Source organism: Scyliorhinus canicula, chromosome 4 (assembly GCF_902713615.1).
Source record: "Scyliorhinus canicula chromosome 4, sScyCan1.1, whole genome shotgun sequence".
Lineage (NCBI taxonomy): Eukaryota > Metazoa > Chordata > Chondrichthyes > Carcharhiniformes > Scyliorhinidae > Scyliorhinus > Scyliorhinus canicula.
Window position 1 is genome coordinate 244,128,950 of NC_052149.1, and position 19,631 is coordinate 244,148,580.

At 51.0% G+C, this 19,631-nt stretch overlaps 1 protein-coding gene across 3 annotated transcripts in view; it reads left to right on the forward strand.

Annotated features, from left to right (window-relative positions):
- arap3 (ArfGAP with RhoGAP domain, ankyrin repeat and PH domain 3) overlaps positions 1-19,631 on the forward strand; it is a 386,207-nt gene that overhangs the window by 207,242 nt on the left and 159,334 nt on the right. For all 3 annotated transcript variants that reach the window (XM_038796362.1, XM_038796359.1, XM_038796360.1), the window contains 2 exons: positions 4,705-4,836; positions 15,822-15,975. In XM_038796362.1, coding sequence (XP_038652290.1) covers positions 4,705-4,836; positions 15,822-15,975 — 286 coding nt within the window. The remainder of the gene's footprint in view (positions 1-4,704; positions 4,837-15,821; positions 15,976-19,631) is intronic.

Below are 19,631 nucleotides of genomic sequence, written 5' to 3' on the forward strand. Positions count from 1 at the left end.
TGCCTGCTGTCTCTTTTGTTTCTGTGTTACACATGCTGACACCCCCAGCATCAGTACACACGGAATATGTCTGCAGTTTTTTATCCTAATTCCTGTGTATTTTTTTTCCCAACTAAGGAGCAATATAGCGTGGCCAATCCATGTAGCCTGCACGTCTTTGGTTAGCACAGTTGCTTCACGGCTCCAGGGTCCCAGGTTTGATTCCCGGCTTGGGTCACTGTCTGTGCGGAGTCTGCACGTTCTCCCCGTGTGTGCGTGGGTTTCCTCCGGGTGCTCCGGTTTCCTCCCACAGTCCAAAGACGTGCAGGTTCGGTGGATTGGCCATGATAAATTGTCCCTAGTGACCAAAAGGTTAGGAGGGGTTATTGGGTTATGGGGATAGGGTGGAAGTGAGGGCTTAAGTGAGTCGGTGCAGACTTGATGGGCCGAATGGGCTCCTTCTGCACTGTATGTTCTATGTTCTAAACAGACAGTGACCCGGGCCAGGATAGAACCCGGGTCCTCAGCATCATGAGGTATCAGTGCTAACCACTGCGCCATTGGGTCGCCCCAAGTTCCAAATTCCCTGTGTATTCTGAAAGGGAACAATTAGCATGTCTCTCACCCCAGACTCGGCTTTATTTGAACTCAGAACATTTGCACATTGCATATCAATCAAGAGAACAGAAATGTAGAAAATGGAAGCGGGGGAGGCCATTTGGCCCTTTGAGCCAGCTCCTTCAAGCATTCTGATCATGGCTGATCATCAAGTTCAATACCCTGATCCCACCTTCCCCCATATCCCCTGATCCCTTTAGCCCCAAGAGCTGTATCTAATTTCTTCTTGAAATTACACATTTCAGCCTCAACTACTTTCTGTGGCTGTGAATTCCACAGATTCCCCACTCTCTGGGTGAAGAAATTTCTCCTCACCTCAATCCTAAAAAGTTTACCCCTTATCTTCAAATTATGACTCCTCGTTCTGGCCCCCCCCACCATCGGGAACATTCTTTCTGAATCTACCCTGCCCTATTAATAATGAGGTTGTTCTCACGCTGCCAACATGCCCATCACGTTAATTTCTGTTAAATCACACCAATGGATGATTGGTTGTGATTTTCCAAACATCCTTAGATTCGGGAGAAGTGCTGACGGATTGGAAAACTGCCCATGTGACACCCCTATTCAAACAGGGAGAGAGGCAAAAAGTGGGTAACTGCAGACTGGTTAGACTGACATCTATTTATGGAATCGAATATTAAGAAAATAATAGCAGCACATTTGGAAAATTATAATCTAATCAGTCAGCATGGCTTCATGAAAGAGAAATCATATCTGACTAATTTATTCGAGTTCTTTGAGAAAGTCTCTAGCAGGGTGTATAAAGGGGACCCAGTAGATGTGATGTATTTGGACTTCCAGAATGTGTTTGACAAGATAACTCATCGCTGGCTTTTAAAGCAGACCAAGCAGGCCAGCAGCACGGTTCGATTCCCGTACCAGCCTCCCCGGACAGGCGCCGGAATGTGGCGACTAGGGGCTTTTCACAGTAACTTTATTGAAGCCTACTCGTGACAATAATCGATTTTCAGTTTTTTTCATTTCATTTCACAAAAGGTTAAGTCAGAAGATAAGAGCCCCCTGAAAGAGTTTGGAGCCTTCTCGGGCTACAAACTCAACATGAGCAAAAGCGAGATCTTCCCAGTACACCAGCAAGGGGGGGGGGGGGGGGGGGGGGGCAGCACTAAAGGGGCTGCCGTTTAAACAAGCCCAACACAAATTCCGCTACCTGGGGATCCAAATAGCCCATGACTGGAAAGGGATCCACAAATTGAACCACACCAGTCTGACGGAGGAAGTAAAAAAGGACCTGCAAAAATGGAACACACTCCCACTCTCCCTCGCGGGGAGAGTCCAGACGATCAAACTGAACGCACTGCCCAGGTTCCTCTTCCTGTTTAGATCCATCCCGAACTACATCCCCAAGGCCTTTTTCAAAGCGCTGGACAAACTAATCATGCCGTTCATATGGGGGGGGGGGGGGGGGGGGGTAAAAATGCTAGGATCCCAAAGAAGGTCCTACAAAAAACAAAATCCGGGGGGGCTAGCCCTCCCAAACCTACAATTCTACCACTGGGCGGCAACAGCCGAGCGAGTAAGGGGATGGACCCAGGAGCCAGAAGCCGAGTGGGTGCGTGCGGAGGAGGCCTCCTGCATGGGAACCTCCCTCCGGGCCCTCCCCACGGCAGCACTCCCATCCCCACCCAAAAAACACTCCAGCAGCCCAGTGGTGACAGCCACCCTCCAATCCTGGAACCAACTGCGGCAGCAATTTGGCCTGACCAAAATGTCGGACAAAGCTCCCATCTGCAACAACCATAGGTTCAAACCAGCACTGACCGACGCCACCTTCAAAAGGTGGGGGCAGGACGGAGGGACACTGACAGTCAGGGACCTATACACGGACGGCAGGATCGCAACACTGGACAAACTGACAGAGAAATTTTGGCTAGCCAGGGGGAACGAGCTACGGTATCTGCAGCTCAAAAACTTCTTACGAAAGGAGACAAGGACGTACCCACAACCGCCACGACAGACACTACTGGAAGAACTAATGGACGCAAGTATCCGAGATAAAGGGAACTGTAGCGACATGTACGACCGACTGACAGAAAGGGCCGACATCATACTGGACGCAACAAGAAAGAAATGGGAGGAGGACCTGGGGATTGAGATAGGGTGGGGACTCTGGAGCGAAGCACTGCATAGGGTCAACTCCACCTCCACATGCGCCAGGCTCAGCCTGACGCAGCTAAAGGTGGTACATAGAGCCCACTTAACAAGAACCCGTATGAGTAGGTTCTTCCCAGAGGTGGAGGACAGATGTGAACGGAGCCAAGTAGGCCCAGCCAACCACGCCCACATGTTCTGGTCTTGCCCAAGACTGGTGGAGTACTGGACAGCCTTCTTCGAGGCTATGTCCAAAGTGGTGGGGGTGAGGGTGGAGCCATGCCCGATAGTGGCGGTCTTCGGGGTTTCAGACCAGCCAGATCTATTCCTGGGGAGGAGGGCGGACGCCCTTGCCTTTGCCTCCCTGATCGCCCGCCACAGAATCCTGTTTGGCTGGCGGTCAGCAGCACCGCCCAGAGCTGCAGACTGGCTGTCCGACCTCTCGGAATCTCTCCAAATGGAGAAAACCAAATTCTCCATCCGAGGGTCGGACGACACATTCCACAGAACGTGGGAGCCATTCACGCGACTGTTCCGGGACCTGTTTGTGGCCAACGAACAAGAGGAAGAATAGTCAGGTAGCCAAGAATCAGGGGAATTTAGTCAAGAATCAGGGGAGGGTAGTCAAGGCATGAAAGGGAGAGAGCGACTGGGAGGGGGGGCGCGGGTGGGCGGCTAAACCTGAAGAAAGAAAGGCGAACCACGGGGGGGAGGGCAGACAGCTGAACTTGAGGAGGGAGGGGCGAACCGTGGAGGGAGGGGGGACAGGAGAGGAGAACCAGCAGGATGGGGCGGGGGCAGGGAAACGGGAGTTGGAAGGGGGGCACGGGATGCCAAAATGTGCATGACATCTCCAGGAGTGGGGAACGAGGAGGTTGGGGATGGAGGACGGGAGGAGCAGGGGAGGCAAACGGGGTACGGCGGCGAGAACCGTCCGGGAGAGGCGGGCGACAGCGGCACGCGACCCGGCCAGGTGTCGCACACTGTGGTTATCTCCCCGGCACCCAAATGTATATTTGCCCCCACCCCCCAGTCCCTGCCCCCCCCCCCAGTCCCTGCCACCCCTGCGCCCCCTCTCCCCCCCCCCCCCACCCCCCCGCAAACAGTCGCGTGCTTACGTAGTGTAAATAATTCAGCCAGATGCACAGAGCTGCCGCTGTCGAGCTGGTGCACAGTACCCCACCAGTTAGTCTATTTCATATTTTATTGTATTCCATGTTTGGGGTGTGCCCTTCTCGTCTAAATATGTGTATATATATAGATATATGTTTCTTATTCTGTGTACATAACGGTAATTATACCTTGTTCAAAAACCCAATAAAAACATTTATTAAAAATAAGAAGATAAGAGTCCATGGTGTTGGAGGTAGTATATTGGTATGGATAGAGAATTGACGAATGGACAGGAAACAGCGAGTGGGGATAAGGGCGTCTTTTTCAGGTTGGTGACCTGTGGAACCAGTTGCTGATGGAATGTCGGCTCTGGACTGCCTCAGCCTGGTCATCTGAGACATGGATGCTGGGATCTGCCAACAGCAGGACTACTGCGAGGCGGACAGTTCGACTCTCGCAGCAGGGGTTCAGACCGGGGGGGGGGGGGGCTGTATACGTGCGCAGTTTTGGTGGCAGCATCACATGGGTCCCGGGTACTCCGGGCAACTGGTCCGGTTTCCTGTTCAGTCCGGACACAGGTACAGGAAGCCGGCCTCCACCTGGACCACATCCGCTACCGCACGCGGGGGCCTCAGAACAGACTCCAGATACACCAGTCCAGGACCGCCCATGGGTCCCGTCGCCGCCTAGATCACCACACTGATCACCGTTACCTCCTCTGAGTGCCGGTCAGGGAGGGTGACCCTTCGGGGAGAGGAGTTATCATCTTTAGTTTGTTTCTACTCTACCTGTGATCCTGTCGTCTCCCTACTTGGGTTCTACACATTCTGTCAGTTGTTGTTTGGCATGAACTGAAACATGACTATTCTCTGTTCTCTGCAGAAATTATAAATTCTAACTCCTTGGTTTCAACGGCCATTTACAGTGAGATCACGCAGCCCACAGTGCATTGTGGGTACATGTACAAGACATCAGCCATGACGAAAGTGCCCAGCAGCAGGAAATGCAAAGATGGTATGTGATGGATATCCAATAATTCTGACTGCCTGGTGGATTACTCACAGTTTGAATATTCTCTGGAAGATGGTTTCTGGCTCCCCCTCATGGATAGACATCAGACCAGCTCCCTTTTATTTCAAATGTTTGCTTTGAGAGCTTGAGGATGCTGGCATGGCCACATTTATTTTCCATTCTTAGTTGCTTTGAGTTGATGGTTCCATCTATAATGCTTGTGTTCCAGCAGCCTGAAATAATCACACTTTCAGACATGGGACATTTCATGGACAGTCCCTTCTGGATGTTGCTTTGGGAAGTTAAGTGGGTGATGCGACCATCAATTCACACGAGACAGAGAGTTGAAGTGAACAGTGGCTTTAATCAACTAGAACAGTGCCTGCCTGTGACTGCTCTGCAAGTGAGAGCCGCCTACAGGGCAGCTGCTCTTTATACATCCCCTCAAGGGGGCGGAGCCAGGGGCGGAGCCCACAAGGGCACCAACATGATACAATCAGTGTAGTACAGTACAATGGTCCATAGGTGGAGCCGACATGGGTAACAGTGTGGTACAATGTAGAACAGTGGTGAATGGTTACCACAATACGTTCACCACATTCACCCCCTGTTAAAAACAATTGAAGTCCGGCGGGGGTGAAGGGCTCACAGGTTCAGTCTGTCCAGCGCCCTGATCGGGCGCTGCGATCGCCGGAGCTCTGGTTTCGCAGCGGGCACGGGTGTCGAACCCGTTGGTGCGGGCACAGGCGTGGACTCCGGGAGCGTGTCTTCAGGAACTTCATTCCTGTAGGTTGGCGAAGGGGGGAGGGACTATAGGAGGGGGTGTGGAGGCCATGTAGGGGCAGGGGCACTGGTAGGTGTAGGTTGGGGGGGGGAGGGTAGGTTGGGGTGATGGTAGGGGATCCTGCGGGTGCCAGGTCCCGGAGGGAGACCATATCCTGTCGACCGTCGGAGTGCTCTATGTATGCGTACTGGGGGTTGGTGTGAAGGAGCTGGACCCTCTCGACCAGGGGGTTGGACTTATGGCTCCTTACGTGTTTGCGGAGTAGGACAGGCCCCGGTGTCTTCAGCAAAGACCCCGGAGGTGGATTTCTGAGGGAAAACAAACAGGCGGTCATCAGGGGTCTTGTTCGTGGCTGTACAAAGGAGTGACCTAATGGAGTGAAGCGTGTCGGGGAGGACCTCCTGCCAGCGGGAAACTGGGAGATGCCTGGACCGTAGGGTCAGTAGGACGGTCTTCCAGACCTTCGCGTTCTCCCTCTCCACCTGTCCATTTCCCCGAGGGTTGTAACTGTTAGTCCTGCTCGAGGCGATGCCCTTACCGAGCAGGTACTGACGCAGTTCGTCGCTTATAAACGAGGAGACCCGGTCACTGTGGACATAAGTGGGGAAACCGAACAAGGTGAAGATACTATGTCGGGTCTTAATGACGGTGGCTGCAGTCATGTCGGGACTTGCAAAGGGGAAGCGGGAGAACTCGTCAATGACGTTGAGGAAATACGTTTTGCTGTTGGTAATAAGGGCGTGGAATGCCCGGCCTGCAACAGTAGTGGACTCGCCAACACTAAACGCATTCAAATGGTCATTGGGGAGACATATGGATGATAAGGGAATAGTGTAGATGGGCTTTACAGGGGTTTCACAGGTCGGCGCAACATCGAGGGCCGAAGGGCCTGTACTGCGCTGTAATGTTCTATGTTCTATGTTCTATGTTTAAGCCCTCACTTCCACCCTATACTCATAACCCAATAACCTCTCATAATCTTTTTGGACACGATGGGCAAATTATCACGACCAATCCACCTAACCTGCATGTCTTTGGACTGGGAGGAAATGAGAGGAACCGGAGGAAACCCATGCAGTCACGGGGAGAACGTGCAGACTCCGCACAGACAGTGACCCAGCGGGGAATTGAACCTGGGACCCTGGCGCTGTGACGCCACAGTGCTAACCACTGTGCTACCGTGCTGCCCATTGCAGCAAATATGCGTGTGGTTTGCTGGCCCTTTGGAACATTTCCCACATTTATTCCCCACCTCTGGAAATAATCGGCTCATGCACGACTTTGTCATGTGCATTCTATGCACCACCTCAAATTGGAGTAAACTTAACCTCGCACACGAGGAAGTTGAATTTATCCTCCTTGGAGTCTCACTCCAAACCTCACTTCAAAGGTCCTACCCAGCTCCTCATCACACTTCCACATTATCTACTCCAATGAGACCTTCTCCTTTCCATTAACCATCCATAAATGTCAGAGAACTTGCCCTCCCCAATCTCATCCTCAGACACAATCTTTTTGATCATGAAGATGGATACAGAACTGGCTCTGTCAAAGAAGGCAAAGGGTAGCAGTAGAAGGGTGTTTTTCCGATTGGAAGGCTGTGACTAATGGGACGCGATTCTCTGCACCCCACGCCGGGGCAGAGAATCGCGGGAGGGCCGGGCGAACCATGACACGCCGCCCTGGCATCCCTCGCGATTCTCCCAGCCCCCCCCAAAATGGTTTCTCACGGCGATCGGCAATTCTCCAGCCCGGATGGGCCGAGCGGCCTGCTGAACCCGGCCGGTTCACGCCGGCGCCAACCACACCTGGTCGCTGCCGGCGTGAACAGCGCGCGACCAGTGAGTGTGGGGCCTGTGGGGGGCGGAGGGAGGATCGAGCACCACGGGCGTGCTCAGCAGATGTCTGGCCCGCGATCGGTGCCCACCGATCGTCGGGCCGGCGTCTCTAAAAGACGCACTCTTTTCCCTCCACCGCCCCGCAAGATCAAGCCGCCATGTCTTGCGGGGCAGCGGAGGGGAAGACGGCAACCTGCGTATGCGTGGGTGACGTCACTTAGGCGCCGCCGGCCGCGTCATTCCCGGCGCGCCACTTTGACAAAAGCGTCAAGGCCTGGCGCCCGAGATTCATGCACGCCGCTCCTAGCCCCCCCGGGGGGGGGGGCGGAGAATAGGGGGCGAGGAGCGGCCTCCCACGCTGGAGTGAAACACTCCGGGTGTCACTCCGGCGTCGGCTGTTTGTCTCCCTTTGGGAGCATCGCGGCCATGGTGTTCCACAGGGATCGATACTTGGGCATCTGTTGTTTGTGGTGTACATAAACGATTTGGAGGAAAACGTAGCCGGCCTGATTAGTAAGTTCGCGGGTGACACCAAGGTTGGTGAAGTGGCCGATAGTGTTGAGGATTGTCAGAGGATACAGCAGGGCATAGATAGGTTGGAGACTTGGGCAGAGAAATGGCAAATGGAGATTAATCCGGACAAATTTGAGGTAATGCATTGTGGTAGGTCTAACATAGAGGGGAAATGTACGTAAATGGCAAAACTCTTAGGAATATAGAAAGTCAGAGAGATCAGGCGGAACTCTCCCTTCTGGGGACTAAGTCTCCACACCGGCAGGAAAACCGGCGCCAATCACTCCGGCATCAACAGTCTCCGAAAGTGCGGTATTCTCCACTTTTCTGGGGGTAAGGTGGGATGCCGGAGGGGTTGACGCTGCTCCAGCCGGCGGCGAAAGGCCGGCGTGACTTGGCGCATGCGCAGACCGGCCGGCCTATTTCCGCGCATGCGTGGGGGTTCTCTTCTCTGCGTCAGCCCCCGAGCAATATGGTGGAGCCCTATCGGGGTCTGGCACGGAGGAAAGAAGTTCCCCCACGGAACCAGCACGCCCGCAGATCGGTAGGCCCCGATCGCGGGCCAGACCACCGTGGGGGCTGCCCCGGGGTCGGATTGCCCCCCCCCCACCCCAGGGTGGCCCCGATGGCGGGCCAGACCACCGTGGGGGCTGCCCCGAGGTCGGATTCCCCCCCCCCCCACCCCAGGATGGCCCCCCCCACCCCAGGATGGCCCCCGCACACTCACCTGCCAGGTCCTGCCGTGCGCGAGGTGATTAATTCACACCGGCGGGACTGGCCAAAACTGGACAGCTGCTCAGCCCATTGGGGTCCGGAGAATCGCTGGGGTCCCACTGTCAGCGGCCCCTGACCGGCATGGCGGGAATCCCGTCGGCCCCCGAAACATGGTGCCGGAGAATAGGATAGCAGGCCTTGGGGCGGTGGGGCGGGATTCGCGCCTCTCCCGGGGATTCTCCCACCCGGCAGGGGGGTCGGAGACTCCCGGCCCTGGTGTACAAATCCCCAGCTCATTGAAGGTTGCAACACAAGTGGACAAGGTAGTCAAGAAAGCAGACGGAATGCTTGCCTTCATTGGACGGGGCATCGAGTATATAAACTGGCAAGTTATGCTACAGTTATACAGAACTTTGGTAAGGCCGCACTCGGAATATTGCGCCCAATTCTGGTCACCACACCACCAGAAGGATGTGGAGGCTTTGGAGAGGATGCAGAGGCGGTTTACCAAGATGTTGTCTGGTCTGGAGGGTGTCAGCTTTGTGGAGAGGCTGAATAGACTCAGACTGTTTTCATGAGAACGATAGAGGTTGAGGGCTGACCTGATAGAGGTCTACAAGATTATGAGAGAAATAGACAGAGTGGATGGGCAGGCACTCTTTCCCAGGGTGGAGGGATCAGCCATCAGGGGGCATAGGTTTAAGGTCCGTGGGGCAAAGTTTAGAGGAGATGTGTGAGGCAGGTTTTTTACACAGAGGGTGGTGAGTGCCTGGAACACGTTACCAGGGGAGGCTGTGGAAGCAGATACATTAACGGCGTTCAAAAGGCATCTTGACAAATACATGGAGAGGATGGGTATAGAGGGATACGGCACAAGGAAGGGCTGAGGGTTTTGGCCAAGGTTGGTATCCTGACCGGTACAGGCTTGGAGGGCCGAAGGGCCTGTTCCTATGTTGTATTCTATGTTCTAACACACACAAACAGATTCTTCCCCGCTGTTACCAGACTCCTGAATGTCCCTCTTATGGACTGAACTGATCTCTTCACAAATCTTCTCGACTGAGTAGTATCTTGTTATGCTCTTGGCGTAGCATAAGCGGCTTCCTTGATGTTCACTCTGACAAAGGAAGGTTCAGACGTGGAGATAACTTCAACACGTTTATTAAACTACAATTCTCCTACTTGGGTTTGTCACTACTGTAGTCCTTCTATAGCTACTCAGACTGACAAACCAGTCTGCTGCAATCCACGTGATGGGTGTGATATTGAATCAACCCTGTGTCTGTACTCACTGAGTGTCTCCACTGGAAAGAGGAAGATCATGTGTGCTGTGTCCTTTATATATGGGTTGGTGTAATGCCCCATTGTGGTAGTGTCACCTCTGTGTATATCGTGAATGCCCATTGGTCGTGTCCTATCTTACTGACCTATTGGTTGAGTGCCTGTGTGTCATGTCTCTGGTGCTCCCTCTAGTGTCTAGCTAGTCTACGTGTTCTTACATTAACCCCTTGTGTATCTACAGTGATGCATATCACCACAAGTAGTACTACACTCCTGTCCGCTTCACCCGATGTCTGTGCCTGTGTATTTACATTGTGTATTTATTGTATGTCCAATGTTTTTCATGTATGGAACGATCTGTCTGGACTATACATAGAACAATACTTTTCACTGTACCTCGGTACACGAGACAATAAATCTAAATCTAATCTAAATCTACTGCTAGAATGGACTCCAGCCTTAGCCTTCCCACCCTTTCAAATTTATCCCTATGTACCTTGATCGAGATCAGCTCTCCTCTGATTATTGCCTTCAAGGTCTCCTCATTTTTGTTAATCTCAACATAGGAGTCTATGGCCGCCCCAATCTTTGCCCCTTCATCCGTCAGCAAACCTACATTCAGCCTCCACTGTGATTACTGGGAACCCCCCTTCTCCCCTTGTGGCGTGTGATCCAACACAACAATTGGCGAATACTCCGATCCTCCCACACCTGTCAGCAACGTCCCATCCATAATTTTAAAAATTAATACAGGAGTACACCGATGTATGTGTGAGTAAAAGGAGAACTCCCTCGCTGTCGGATTCCCAAAGTGCTATTGGTCCACACCCCCCATCTCCTCCATAAGCCCCAACAGCTCCTTCACTACTGGACACCTTCAGGGACTCAGGATACAACCAAGCCACCACAGGGTCAAGCACCGTGTTTAAATCTCCACCCATGGTCAACTGAAGAGTATCAAAGTCTTAGCCAACAGCTTCTTCACAAAGTCAGCGTCATCCCAATTGGGGGCATAAACATTCACCAAAATGACGGGCGTTCCCTCCAATCTCCCACCTACCATCACATATCTACCCCTGGGTCTCCCACTATGTTGCTCGCCGAAAACCCCACACTTTTGCAAATAAGCACTGTTTACCCCCGCATCTGTCCAGCCCTGAATGTAACACTTGTCCCACCTACCCGTTCTTCAACCTCATTTGGTCTTTGATCTTAAAGTGAGTTTCTTGCATAAAATCCGTGTCTGCCTTCAAAATTTTTAAGTGGCCGAACACTCGAGACCTCTCGATCGCCCCATTCAATCCCCTCACATTCCACAAGATCAATCTAGTTTGCGGGGGGCGGGGGTGGGGGGGGGGGGGGGGGGTGGGGGTGGGGGGGGGATCAGCCACATCCAGAACCCATTCAGCTTCTCCTGACCCCTGTCTCAGCCATCTCCCTGGTCCCCGCCAAGTTCCTCGCCCCCCCATCCCCCACCACCCAATGTCTCCAAAGACCTTTGTCAGCAAACCATCTTTCCCACCATCCCGGGGTCATTATCTCCATCAAATCGAAAACAGAAAACCCAGAAAGACTGAGTCACCGCTCTATTATTAAAATAAGTCCTTCTCTTGACCAGCTCTGCTCCCAGATCTTGGAAAATACAGACCATGTGGCCTTCCCAGGTGCAATTACGGATCTCCTTGGCCCACTTCAGGATCTTCTACTTGTCGAGGTATCAGTGTAGCCCCATGCGATTTGCCCATGGCCGCTCTCTGCCTTCTCCCCAGCGACTGATGAGCTCCATCCACTACGGGAGGAGGGTCAAAGACTCCCTCCAGCTTCTCAAACATTTTGGCTGCAAATTCCGTGACCTTCATTCTTTCAGTGCCTTCAAGTATCCCCACGATCCTTAACTTCAGCCTCTGTGGGCGGATCTCAGTCTTCACCCTCAGCTTTTTTGCACCTCTGCCATTACCAGCCTTCTGGCCTCTAAAGAGGCAATCTGATCCTCATGGTCAACCGCTGATTCCTCAATGTTCTGGATCGACGCCCTCTGCCTATCCAGACTCTGTTCTACTCTCCCCAGGGCTGTCTTTATCGACTCCGCAGATCTCGCAAGGTCCTCTGAGGATGCCAGCCTCTGATTCTTGAATTCGACCAAAATAAATTCGATCAACTGCTCCATCGACCACTGTGTAGGGCGACATCACAGGTGCCCCAACCATCGTCTCCTTTTCAGCGCCACGCATGTCGTCCTGCTCTAAGGAATTTTCTTTGCTCGACAATCTCTTTGTTTTATTGTTTTTTGGCACTCCCGCCGAAGGAGAAAATCTATTTCCTGAATCCTGTCACTTTTTCTGCTTGCAATATCCCCGAAAATGGGCCAAAAAAGGGCCAAAGAATGTGTCCTCGGGGAGGAGTCACTTTGCAGCCATTTACTCCATGGCCACCACCAGAAGTCCAATACCATCATGACATAAAGGAGCCACCCTCCACCTGTTCTTAACTTCCTGTCTTTCATAGATGTCACATGTCCTTCAATAAGATGTCCTTCAGGTCCCGATATGTTATCCGATAGCGTTTTATCTGCACTTGTCTTCATCACTTGCTGTGATATCTCTAAATGTCCCCCAGCTAACTTGCATGCTCTGCTCAACCTTTCTCTGAATTTTGCCACATAATCTAAGCGAGTTCTGACTCACACATTTCTCCTAAATGGTTTCCTTACCTCATGAGGTGATGTTGGGAATGGTATTAAACACAAAATTAGAGATTTATGTAATAAGGGGATATCGGTGATCATGGGTGATTTTAATCTTCACAGAGATTGGGCATCTCAAATTAGCCACAATGCTGTGGAGGAGGAATTCCTGGAGTGTATACGGGATGGTTTTCTTGACCAATATGTGGAGGAACCAACTAGAGAGCAGGCCATCTTAGACTGGGTACTGTGTAATGAGAAGGGAATCATTGCCAATCTGGCTGTACGAGACCCCTTGGGGATGAGCGGCTATAATATGATAGAAAAGCAAATTACTGCAGATGCTGGAATCTCAAACAAAAGGGAAAAGGCTGGAAAATCTCAGCAAGTCTGGCAGCATCTGTAGGGAGAGAAAAGAGCTAACGTTTCAAGTCCGATGACTCTTTGACAAAGCATTGACCCTATGGAGTGTCACTTCCACCCTCAGCACCTCTTTTTCTGGTCTGAGTAGAAATGTCCTGAGAATTCACAGCTATCCCTTCCCCTCCCCGGCTACTTTCCTTCCTTCACCTTTCCACCTTCTACCCTTCTCTATTAATGGCTGTAACGGAAAAAAGGTTTTGATCGATGAACCAGTTCATATTTGTCATCCATCTCCGCTGCCTGTCCAGTTATTCTAACATTTTAGCCTTGAACATGGGTTCTAGCAACTGAACTGAATCCTTAAATTCATCCAAGAGCATGTCAGGCGGACAGAGATAGTTTTAAGTTATCCATATTTGTTCTGTTAAATATTAGAAATAAAGGGCGGAATTCTCCCATCGGGAGACAAACGGCCGAAGCCGGAGTGAAACCCGGACTGTTTCACTCCGGCGTCAGAGGCCGCTCCTCACCCCCTATTCTCTCTCTCCCCCCCCCCCCCCACCCCCCCCCCCCCCCCCCCCCCGGGGGGGGGCTAGGAGCGGTCGTGCGTGAATTCCGCGCGCCGGGTCTTGATGCTTGCGTCAAAGCGACGCGCCAGGAATGACGTGGCCAGCGGCGCCAAAGTAACGTCAGCCGCGCATGCGCAGGTTGGCGTCATCCCCTCCGCTGCCCCGCAAGACATGCCGGCTCGATCTTGCGGGGCGGTGGAGGGAAAAGAGTGCGTCTTTTAGAGACGCCGGCCCGACGATCGGTGGGCACCGATCGTGGGCCAAACTTCTGCTGAGCACGCCCGTGGTGCTCGATCCTCCCTCTGCCCCCCACAGGCCCCACAGTCACCGGTCGCGCTCTGTTCACACCGGCAGCGACCAGGTGTGGTTGGCGCCGGCGTGAACCGGTCGGGTTCGGCAGGCCGCTCGGCCCATCCGGGCCGGAGAATCGCCGGTCACTGTGAGTAAAGCTAGGGCGGCACAGTAGCATAGTGGTTAGCACTATGGCTTCACAGCAGCAGGGTCCCAGGTTCAATCACTGGCTTGGGTCACTGTCTGTGTGGAGTCTGCAAGTTCTCCCCGTGTCTGCGAGGGTTTCCTCCGGGTGCTCCGGTTTCCCCCCACAAGCCCCGAAAGATGTGCTGTTATCTGAATTGGACATCCTGAATTCTCCCTCAGTGTACCCGAACAGGAGCTGGAATGTGGCGACTGGGGACTTTTCACAGTAACTTCATTGCAGTGTTAATGTAAGCCTACTTGTGACAATAATAACGATTATTATGATTATTTTTGAGCTTGGAGAAGGTTACAGCATAAAAAAGCAAACAAGCTTGGAAATGTAAAAATGGCTGCTTAGTTACAAGGGGCATCTTTAGGGGAGGAAGGATTTTTGTGATTTAATGTTTAACTGAATGTAGCAGTTGATTATAGGAAGCTGGATGGGAAACATCCTTCTCAGTCTTTCTAAGAAGCAAAACCATACCATGGAGTAATGGTTGAAAAAAGCAAGTGCAAAAATGTCAAGGACAGTTAGTTAGGGAAACTAGAGAAATGAAGTGACGTTTCGAAGAAATATGAAGTTAAAGGCACCGAGGAAACAGGGGGCGGGATTCTCATTCTCGCTGCATCAGAATTCTGCTTCAGTACACCGCGGGATTCTCCGTTTCACCGGCTGGTCAATGGTCTTTCCCAATGTGGGGCAGCCCCACGCCATCAGGAAATCCCTGGGCTGCCGGCAAAACAGAGCATCCCAACGGTGGAGAATCCAACCCAGGGACTAGAACAGGGTCCTGTTCGGTGAAGACAGACAACTGACTTGGAGTTGGCCGTGACAACTAGCTCTAAGGTAATGATTTCTTACTAACAACAGTTTGTGAGATGTTATTTAAAATAATTGTGGCTATCGGGGGCTGGGTCTCGGAGTTTGTGTAAAAGTATTGAAGCCAAAGGAAGCCTGAAAGGAGAATTGGAAATGGGGTGTTGCCTTTGAAAACTGTATATATTTCTGAAGCTAAGGGGGAGTACAGGAATATTATACTATCATCAAACTTTTCATATTTAATAAATGTTTTCGGTTTCTTGTTGTTAAAAATGAATTAGCAGCCCTTTAACCCTGTTCCACAATGTTTTCTTTCTGAGCCAGGGTTCTATTTAGGAGCTTCCAGTCCAGGAGTAACACAGACTGGGATCAGAACAAGAATTACTTCTCTCAAAGTTTCGGAGGTTGTCCCTATTTTTAATGCCCATACCCAACAGTCAAAATTATTTTCTTTTAGCCTCTCAAGCTCGATATCGGTCTGCCTCGGTTGTTTCCTTGCATTCCGAAATTTCACTTCTGGAACCAATTCATAAACACTCACACTCCACAGATATCACTTCTGACAGTGATGCGCATGAGATCTACTTATCAACCTGCTCGAAGAGTAATGTCCACATTTATTTTGGCCATTTTATTTGCTTAGCTATCTTCTCAAATGAAGTAAAGAATTCCTCTGCATTGCTTTCCTCAAAGTTTGGAAGGGTTTGCAGAAAATTAAACATCGCCCCCAGATTCTGGTTTGGAAGTAAGTTTGTCTCTTTTTTAACTTCCAACATTCAAAGCTGGTATTCGCTTTTCTCTTTCCTGCTTTGCTAAGCACTCCCTCTGCAGGTCATGTTTTCACAACTTTATGGGCACAAATTATATTTTATGAACAAAAAGGCACTTATTTTGCAAATGCTTAATTCCAAATCAACCATTTCCTTTGCAATTTGTTTTCTTGCAGAATTCCAGAAGCAATGGTGTTCTTTGGATAGATCCCTTCTTTTCTATGAAACAGACAAGAGTCCAGAACCAATTGGCAAAATTGAAATGAATGATATTGTTTGTATTGGAGTGAGCAGACCACAGTCCGCGACCAACGCTGGCCATACAGACAGGTACGAGGAATTAGTGCAAGTGCTTTGTAATGTCGTCAGAAATCATGAAGACCCTCTGAAAGATGGAGCGAGCACAAGTCATCCATAATTTTATGTTGCTATCAATTATTGTTCGAAACGTTGCGGAAACTGGGAAAATGATTAGAGGGAACAAAGAAATGGAAGAGGAGTTAAATAGATAATTTTGCACTTGTCGTTACTGTTGAGAATACGACCAGCATCCCAAGCAAACAATATGGGGGAGGAATCAAATACAGTTACCAACACCAGGGAATTCATTTGAGGTTGATTAGAGGGATTAAAAGTTGACAATAACCTTGTCTTATGGTCCTGCTGGTTTGCACCCAGGATGTGAAAAGAGGTAGCGAGAGAGATCATAGATTCATTGGTCGTCATTTTCCAGAAATCCTTGGATTCTGGAAGTGTTTAAGTATTGGTTAGTTGTCAGAAAGGGAATGATGCAAAATGCAGGAAACTACAGGCCGGTTAGTCTAACTTCAGTTACTGGAAATATATTAGAATTGATTATGAGGGAGAGAATAATTGTGTATTTGAAAAGTCATTATCCATGAGGCGGTTGTTTCGTTCAGTTGTCCGGACAGCTGGTTCATGATGCAAAGCATTGCCAACATTGCAAGTTTAATTCCTGTACTGACTGAGGTAATTCACAAAGTCCCCACCTTCTCAACCTTGTCCCTTGCCTGAGGTGTGGTGATCCTCAGGTTAAATCATCTGCGCTCAGTTCTCAAAGGGGAGAGAAACCTCTGGTACTGTGGCAATATATTTTTTTAAATCTGATCAAAATTTCATGAAGGGAAAATCATATCTGACAAATTTACTCAGAGATATTGACAGGATAAGTGAGTGAGCAGAAAATTGACAAATTGAATTCAATGTGGGAAAATGATCAGGAATAGACAGCATGGCTTTGTCAGGGGGAGGTTATGCCTAGCAAATTTAATTGAACTCTTTGAGCATGTGACCAGGTGTGTAGATGAGGGTAGTGCAGTTGATGTAGTTTATATGGATTTCAGCAAAGCCTTTGACAAGGTCCCACATGGAAGACTTATAAAGAAAGCAAATGTACATGGAATACAGGGGAACTTGATAAGGTGGGTTCAAAGCTGGCTTAGCTGTAGGAGACAGAGGGTGATGACAGACGGCTGCTTTAGTGTCTGGAAGCCAGTGACCAGTGGGGACCACAGGGATCTGTGCTGGGCCCCCGATTGTTTGTCATTTATATAAATGACACAGATGACTACGTGGGGGGCTGGGATCAGTAAGTTTGCGGATGGAACAAAGATTGGCCGGATGCTGAACAGTGAGGCTGAGAGTCCCGGGGTACAGGAAGATATCGATGGGGCAGTCAAATGGGCAGAAAAGTAGCCGATGGAATTTAACCCTGAATTTAATCCTGGAAAGTGTGAGGTAATACACTTTGAAAGGAGCAATTTGACAACGAGGTATTCAATGAATGGCCTGAAACTGCAAATTTCCCAGGAACAAAGGGACCTAGATTACAAAAGCAGGGAGATTATGTTGAGTTGTATAGAACTTTGGTGAGGTCACAGCTGGAGAACTGTGTGCAATTCTAGTCGTCACATTATAGGAAGGATGTGATTGCACTGGAGGGGGTGCAGAGGAGATTCACCAGGATGTTGCCTGGGATGGAATATTTAAGTTATGAAGAGCGGTTGGATAGGCTTGGGTTATTTTCTCTGGGCTTCCAGAATGGCATTGGGAGAGTTGTCCGCATCGTGACGGCTTGCTGCGTCCTCCGCAGCATGTCACAGCTGAGGGACAATGTGCTGGAGGAGGAGTATGAACACTAGGCCTCTTCTGATGAGGAGGATGCGGAGGAAGGTGAGGGTGGGCAGGACATGGAGCCCAGGCAGGCATGGGGGAGGCCGCATGGCATGTGCGCCAGGGTCAACGTGCTCGGGACACTTTGATTGGGGGGGGGGCAGGGGGGGGACTGGCCAGGGGCATGGTCATCGCATCCCACCTCATATCCCCTGACTCTCACCCTCACTCCTCCACCCAGGCACCCCCCGCCTGCGATTCCGTCCATGATACATACCTGCTGCACTGCACGGTGGGGGCCCTGGGTTGGCAGTGACAGTGGGTCTGGTCCATGCGATGGATGATGATGAAAACGCGCTCTGCGATGGGATCTGGCGCTCCACATCATTTGAAAATGTCTGACTCCTGCTCACAGTCGCACTTTCCATCATCCCCTACATGCGACTTGGCAATTCCATCACACGGTGCCATTGAATCCCTTGGGTGACGGTGGTGAGGACGGTGGGGGGAGGAGGGGGTGCGTGTGGAGCCCAGGCCATCCACAGGGTCCACCCATTCCCCCCACAACGTCTGCCCATTCCATTCCTGCTTCCCCCCTCCGCCAGCCCAGACTAGCCCACCCCTCTGTCTTAAATGGGTGACCATTTGTTGTAAGATAATGATAGAATTACGACAGTGCATTTGGAGGCCATTCAGCCCATCGAATCTGCACCGACACTCTGCCTATACTTAGGCCCACGTCTCCAGCCTATCCCTATAACCCAGTAACCCCACCTAACCTTTTGGACACTGACGGGCAATTTAGCAAGGCCAATCCACCCAACTGCACATCTGAACAGCTAGTTTGCAAGTTCAGCAGGTAATAGGGAAGATAAATGGGGCTGGTTTAGCTCACTGAGCTAAATCGCTGGCTTTTAAAGCAGACCAAGCAGGCCAGCAGCACGGTTCGATTCTCGTACCAGCCTCCCCGAACAGGCACCGGAATGTGGCGGCTAGGAGCTTTTCACAGTAACTTCATTGAAGCCTACTCGTGACAATAAGCAATTTTCATTTTCATTTTTCAAATGGATTGTTGGCCTTTATTTCAAGGGAATGGAATGTAAAAATATGGAAGTCTCGCTCAAACTATATGAAACACTAGAACATAGAACATAGAACAGTACAGCACAGAACAGGCCCTTCGGCCCTCAATGTTGTGCCGAGCCATGATCACCCTACTCAAACCCACGTATCCACCCTATACCCGTAACCCAACAACCCCCCCCTTAACCTTACTTTTATTAGGACACTACGGGCACTTTAGCATGGCCAATCCACCTAACCCGCACATCTTTGGACTGTGGGAGGAAACCGGAGCACCCGGAGGAAACCCACGCACACAGGGGGAGGATGTGCGGACTCCGCACAGACAGTGACCCAGCCGGGAATCGAACCTGGGGCCCTGGAGCTGTGAAGCATTTATGCTAACCACCATGCTACCCTGCTGCCCCGTTAGACTAGTTAGACCACACCTGGAATATTATGAACACTTTTGGTCCTCTTAACTAGGGAAAGATATGTTGGCATTGGAGACAGTCCGGGCACGGTAGCACAGTGGTTAGCACAGTTGCTTCACAGCACCAGGGTCCCAGGTTCGATTCCCGGCTTGGGTCACTGTCTGTACGGAGTCTGCACGTTCTCCCCGCGTCTGCGTGGGTTTCCTCCGGGTGCTCCGGTTTCCTCCCACAAGTCCCGAAAGACGTGCTGTTAGGTAATTTGGACATTCTGAATTCTCCCTCTGTGACCCGAACAGGCGCCGGAATGTGGCGACTAGGGGCTTTTCACAGTAACTTCAATGCAGTGTTACTGTAAGC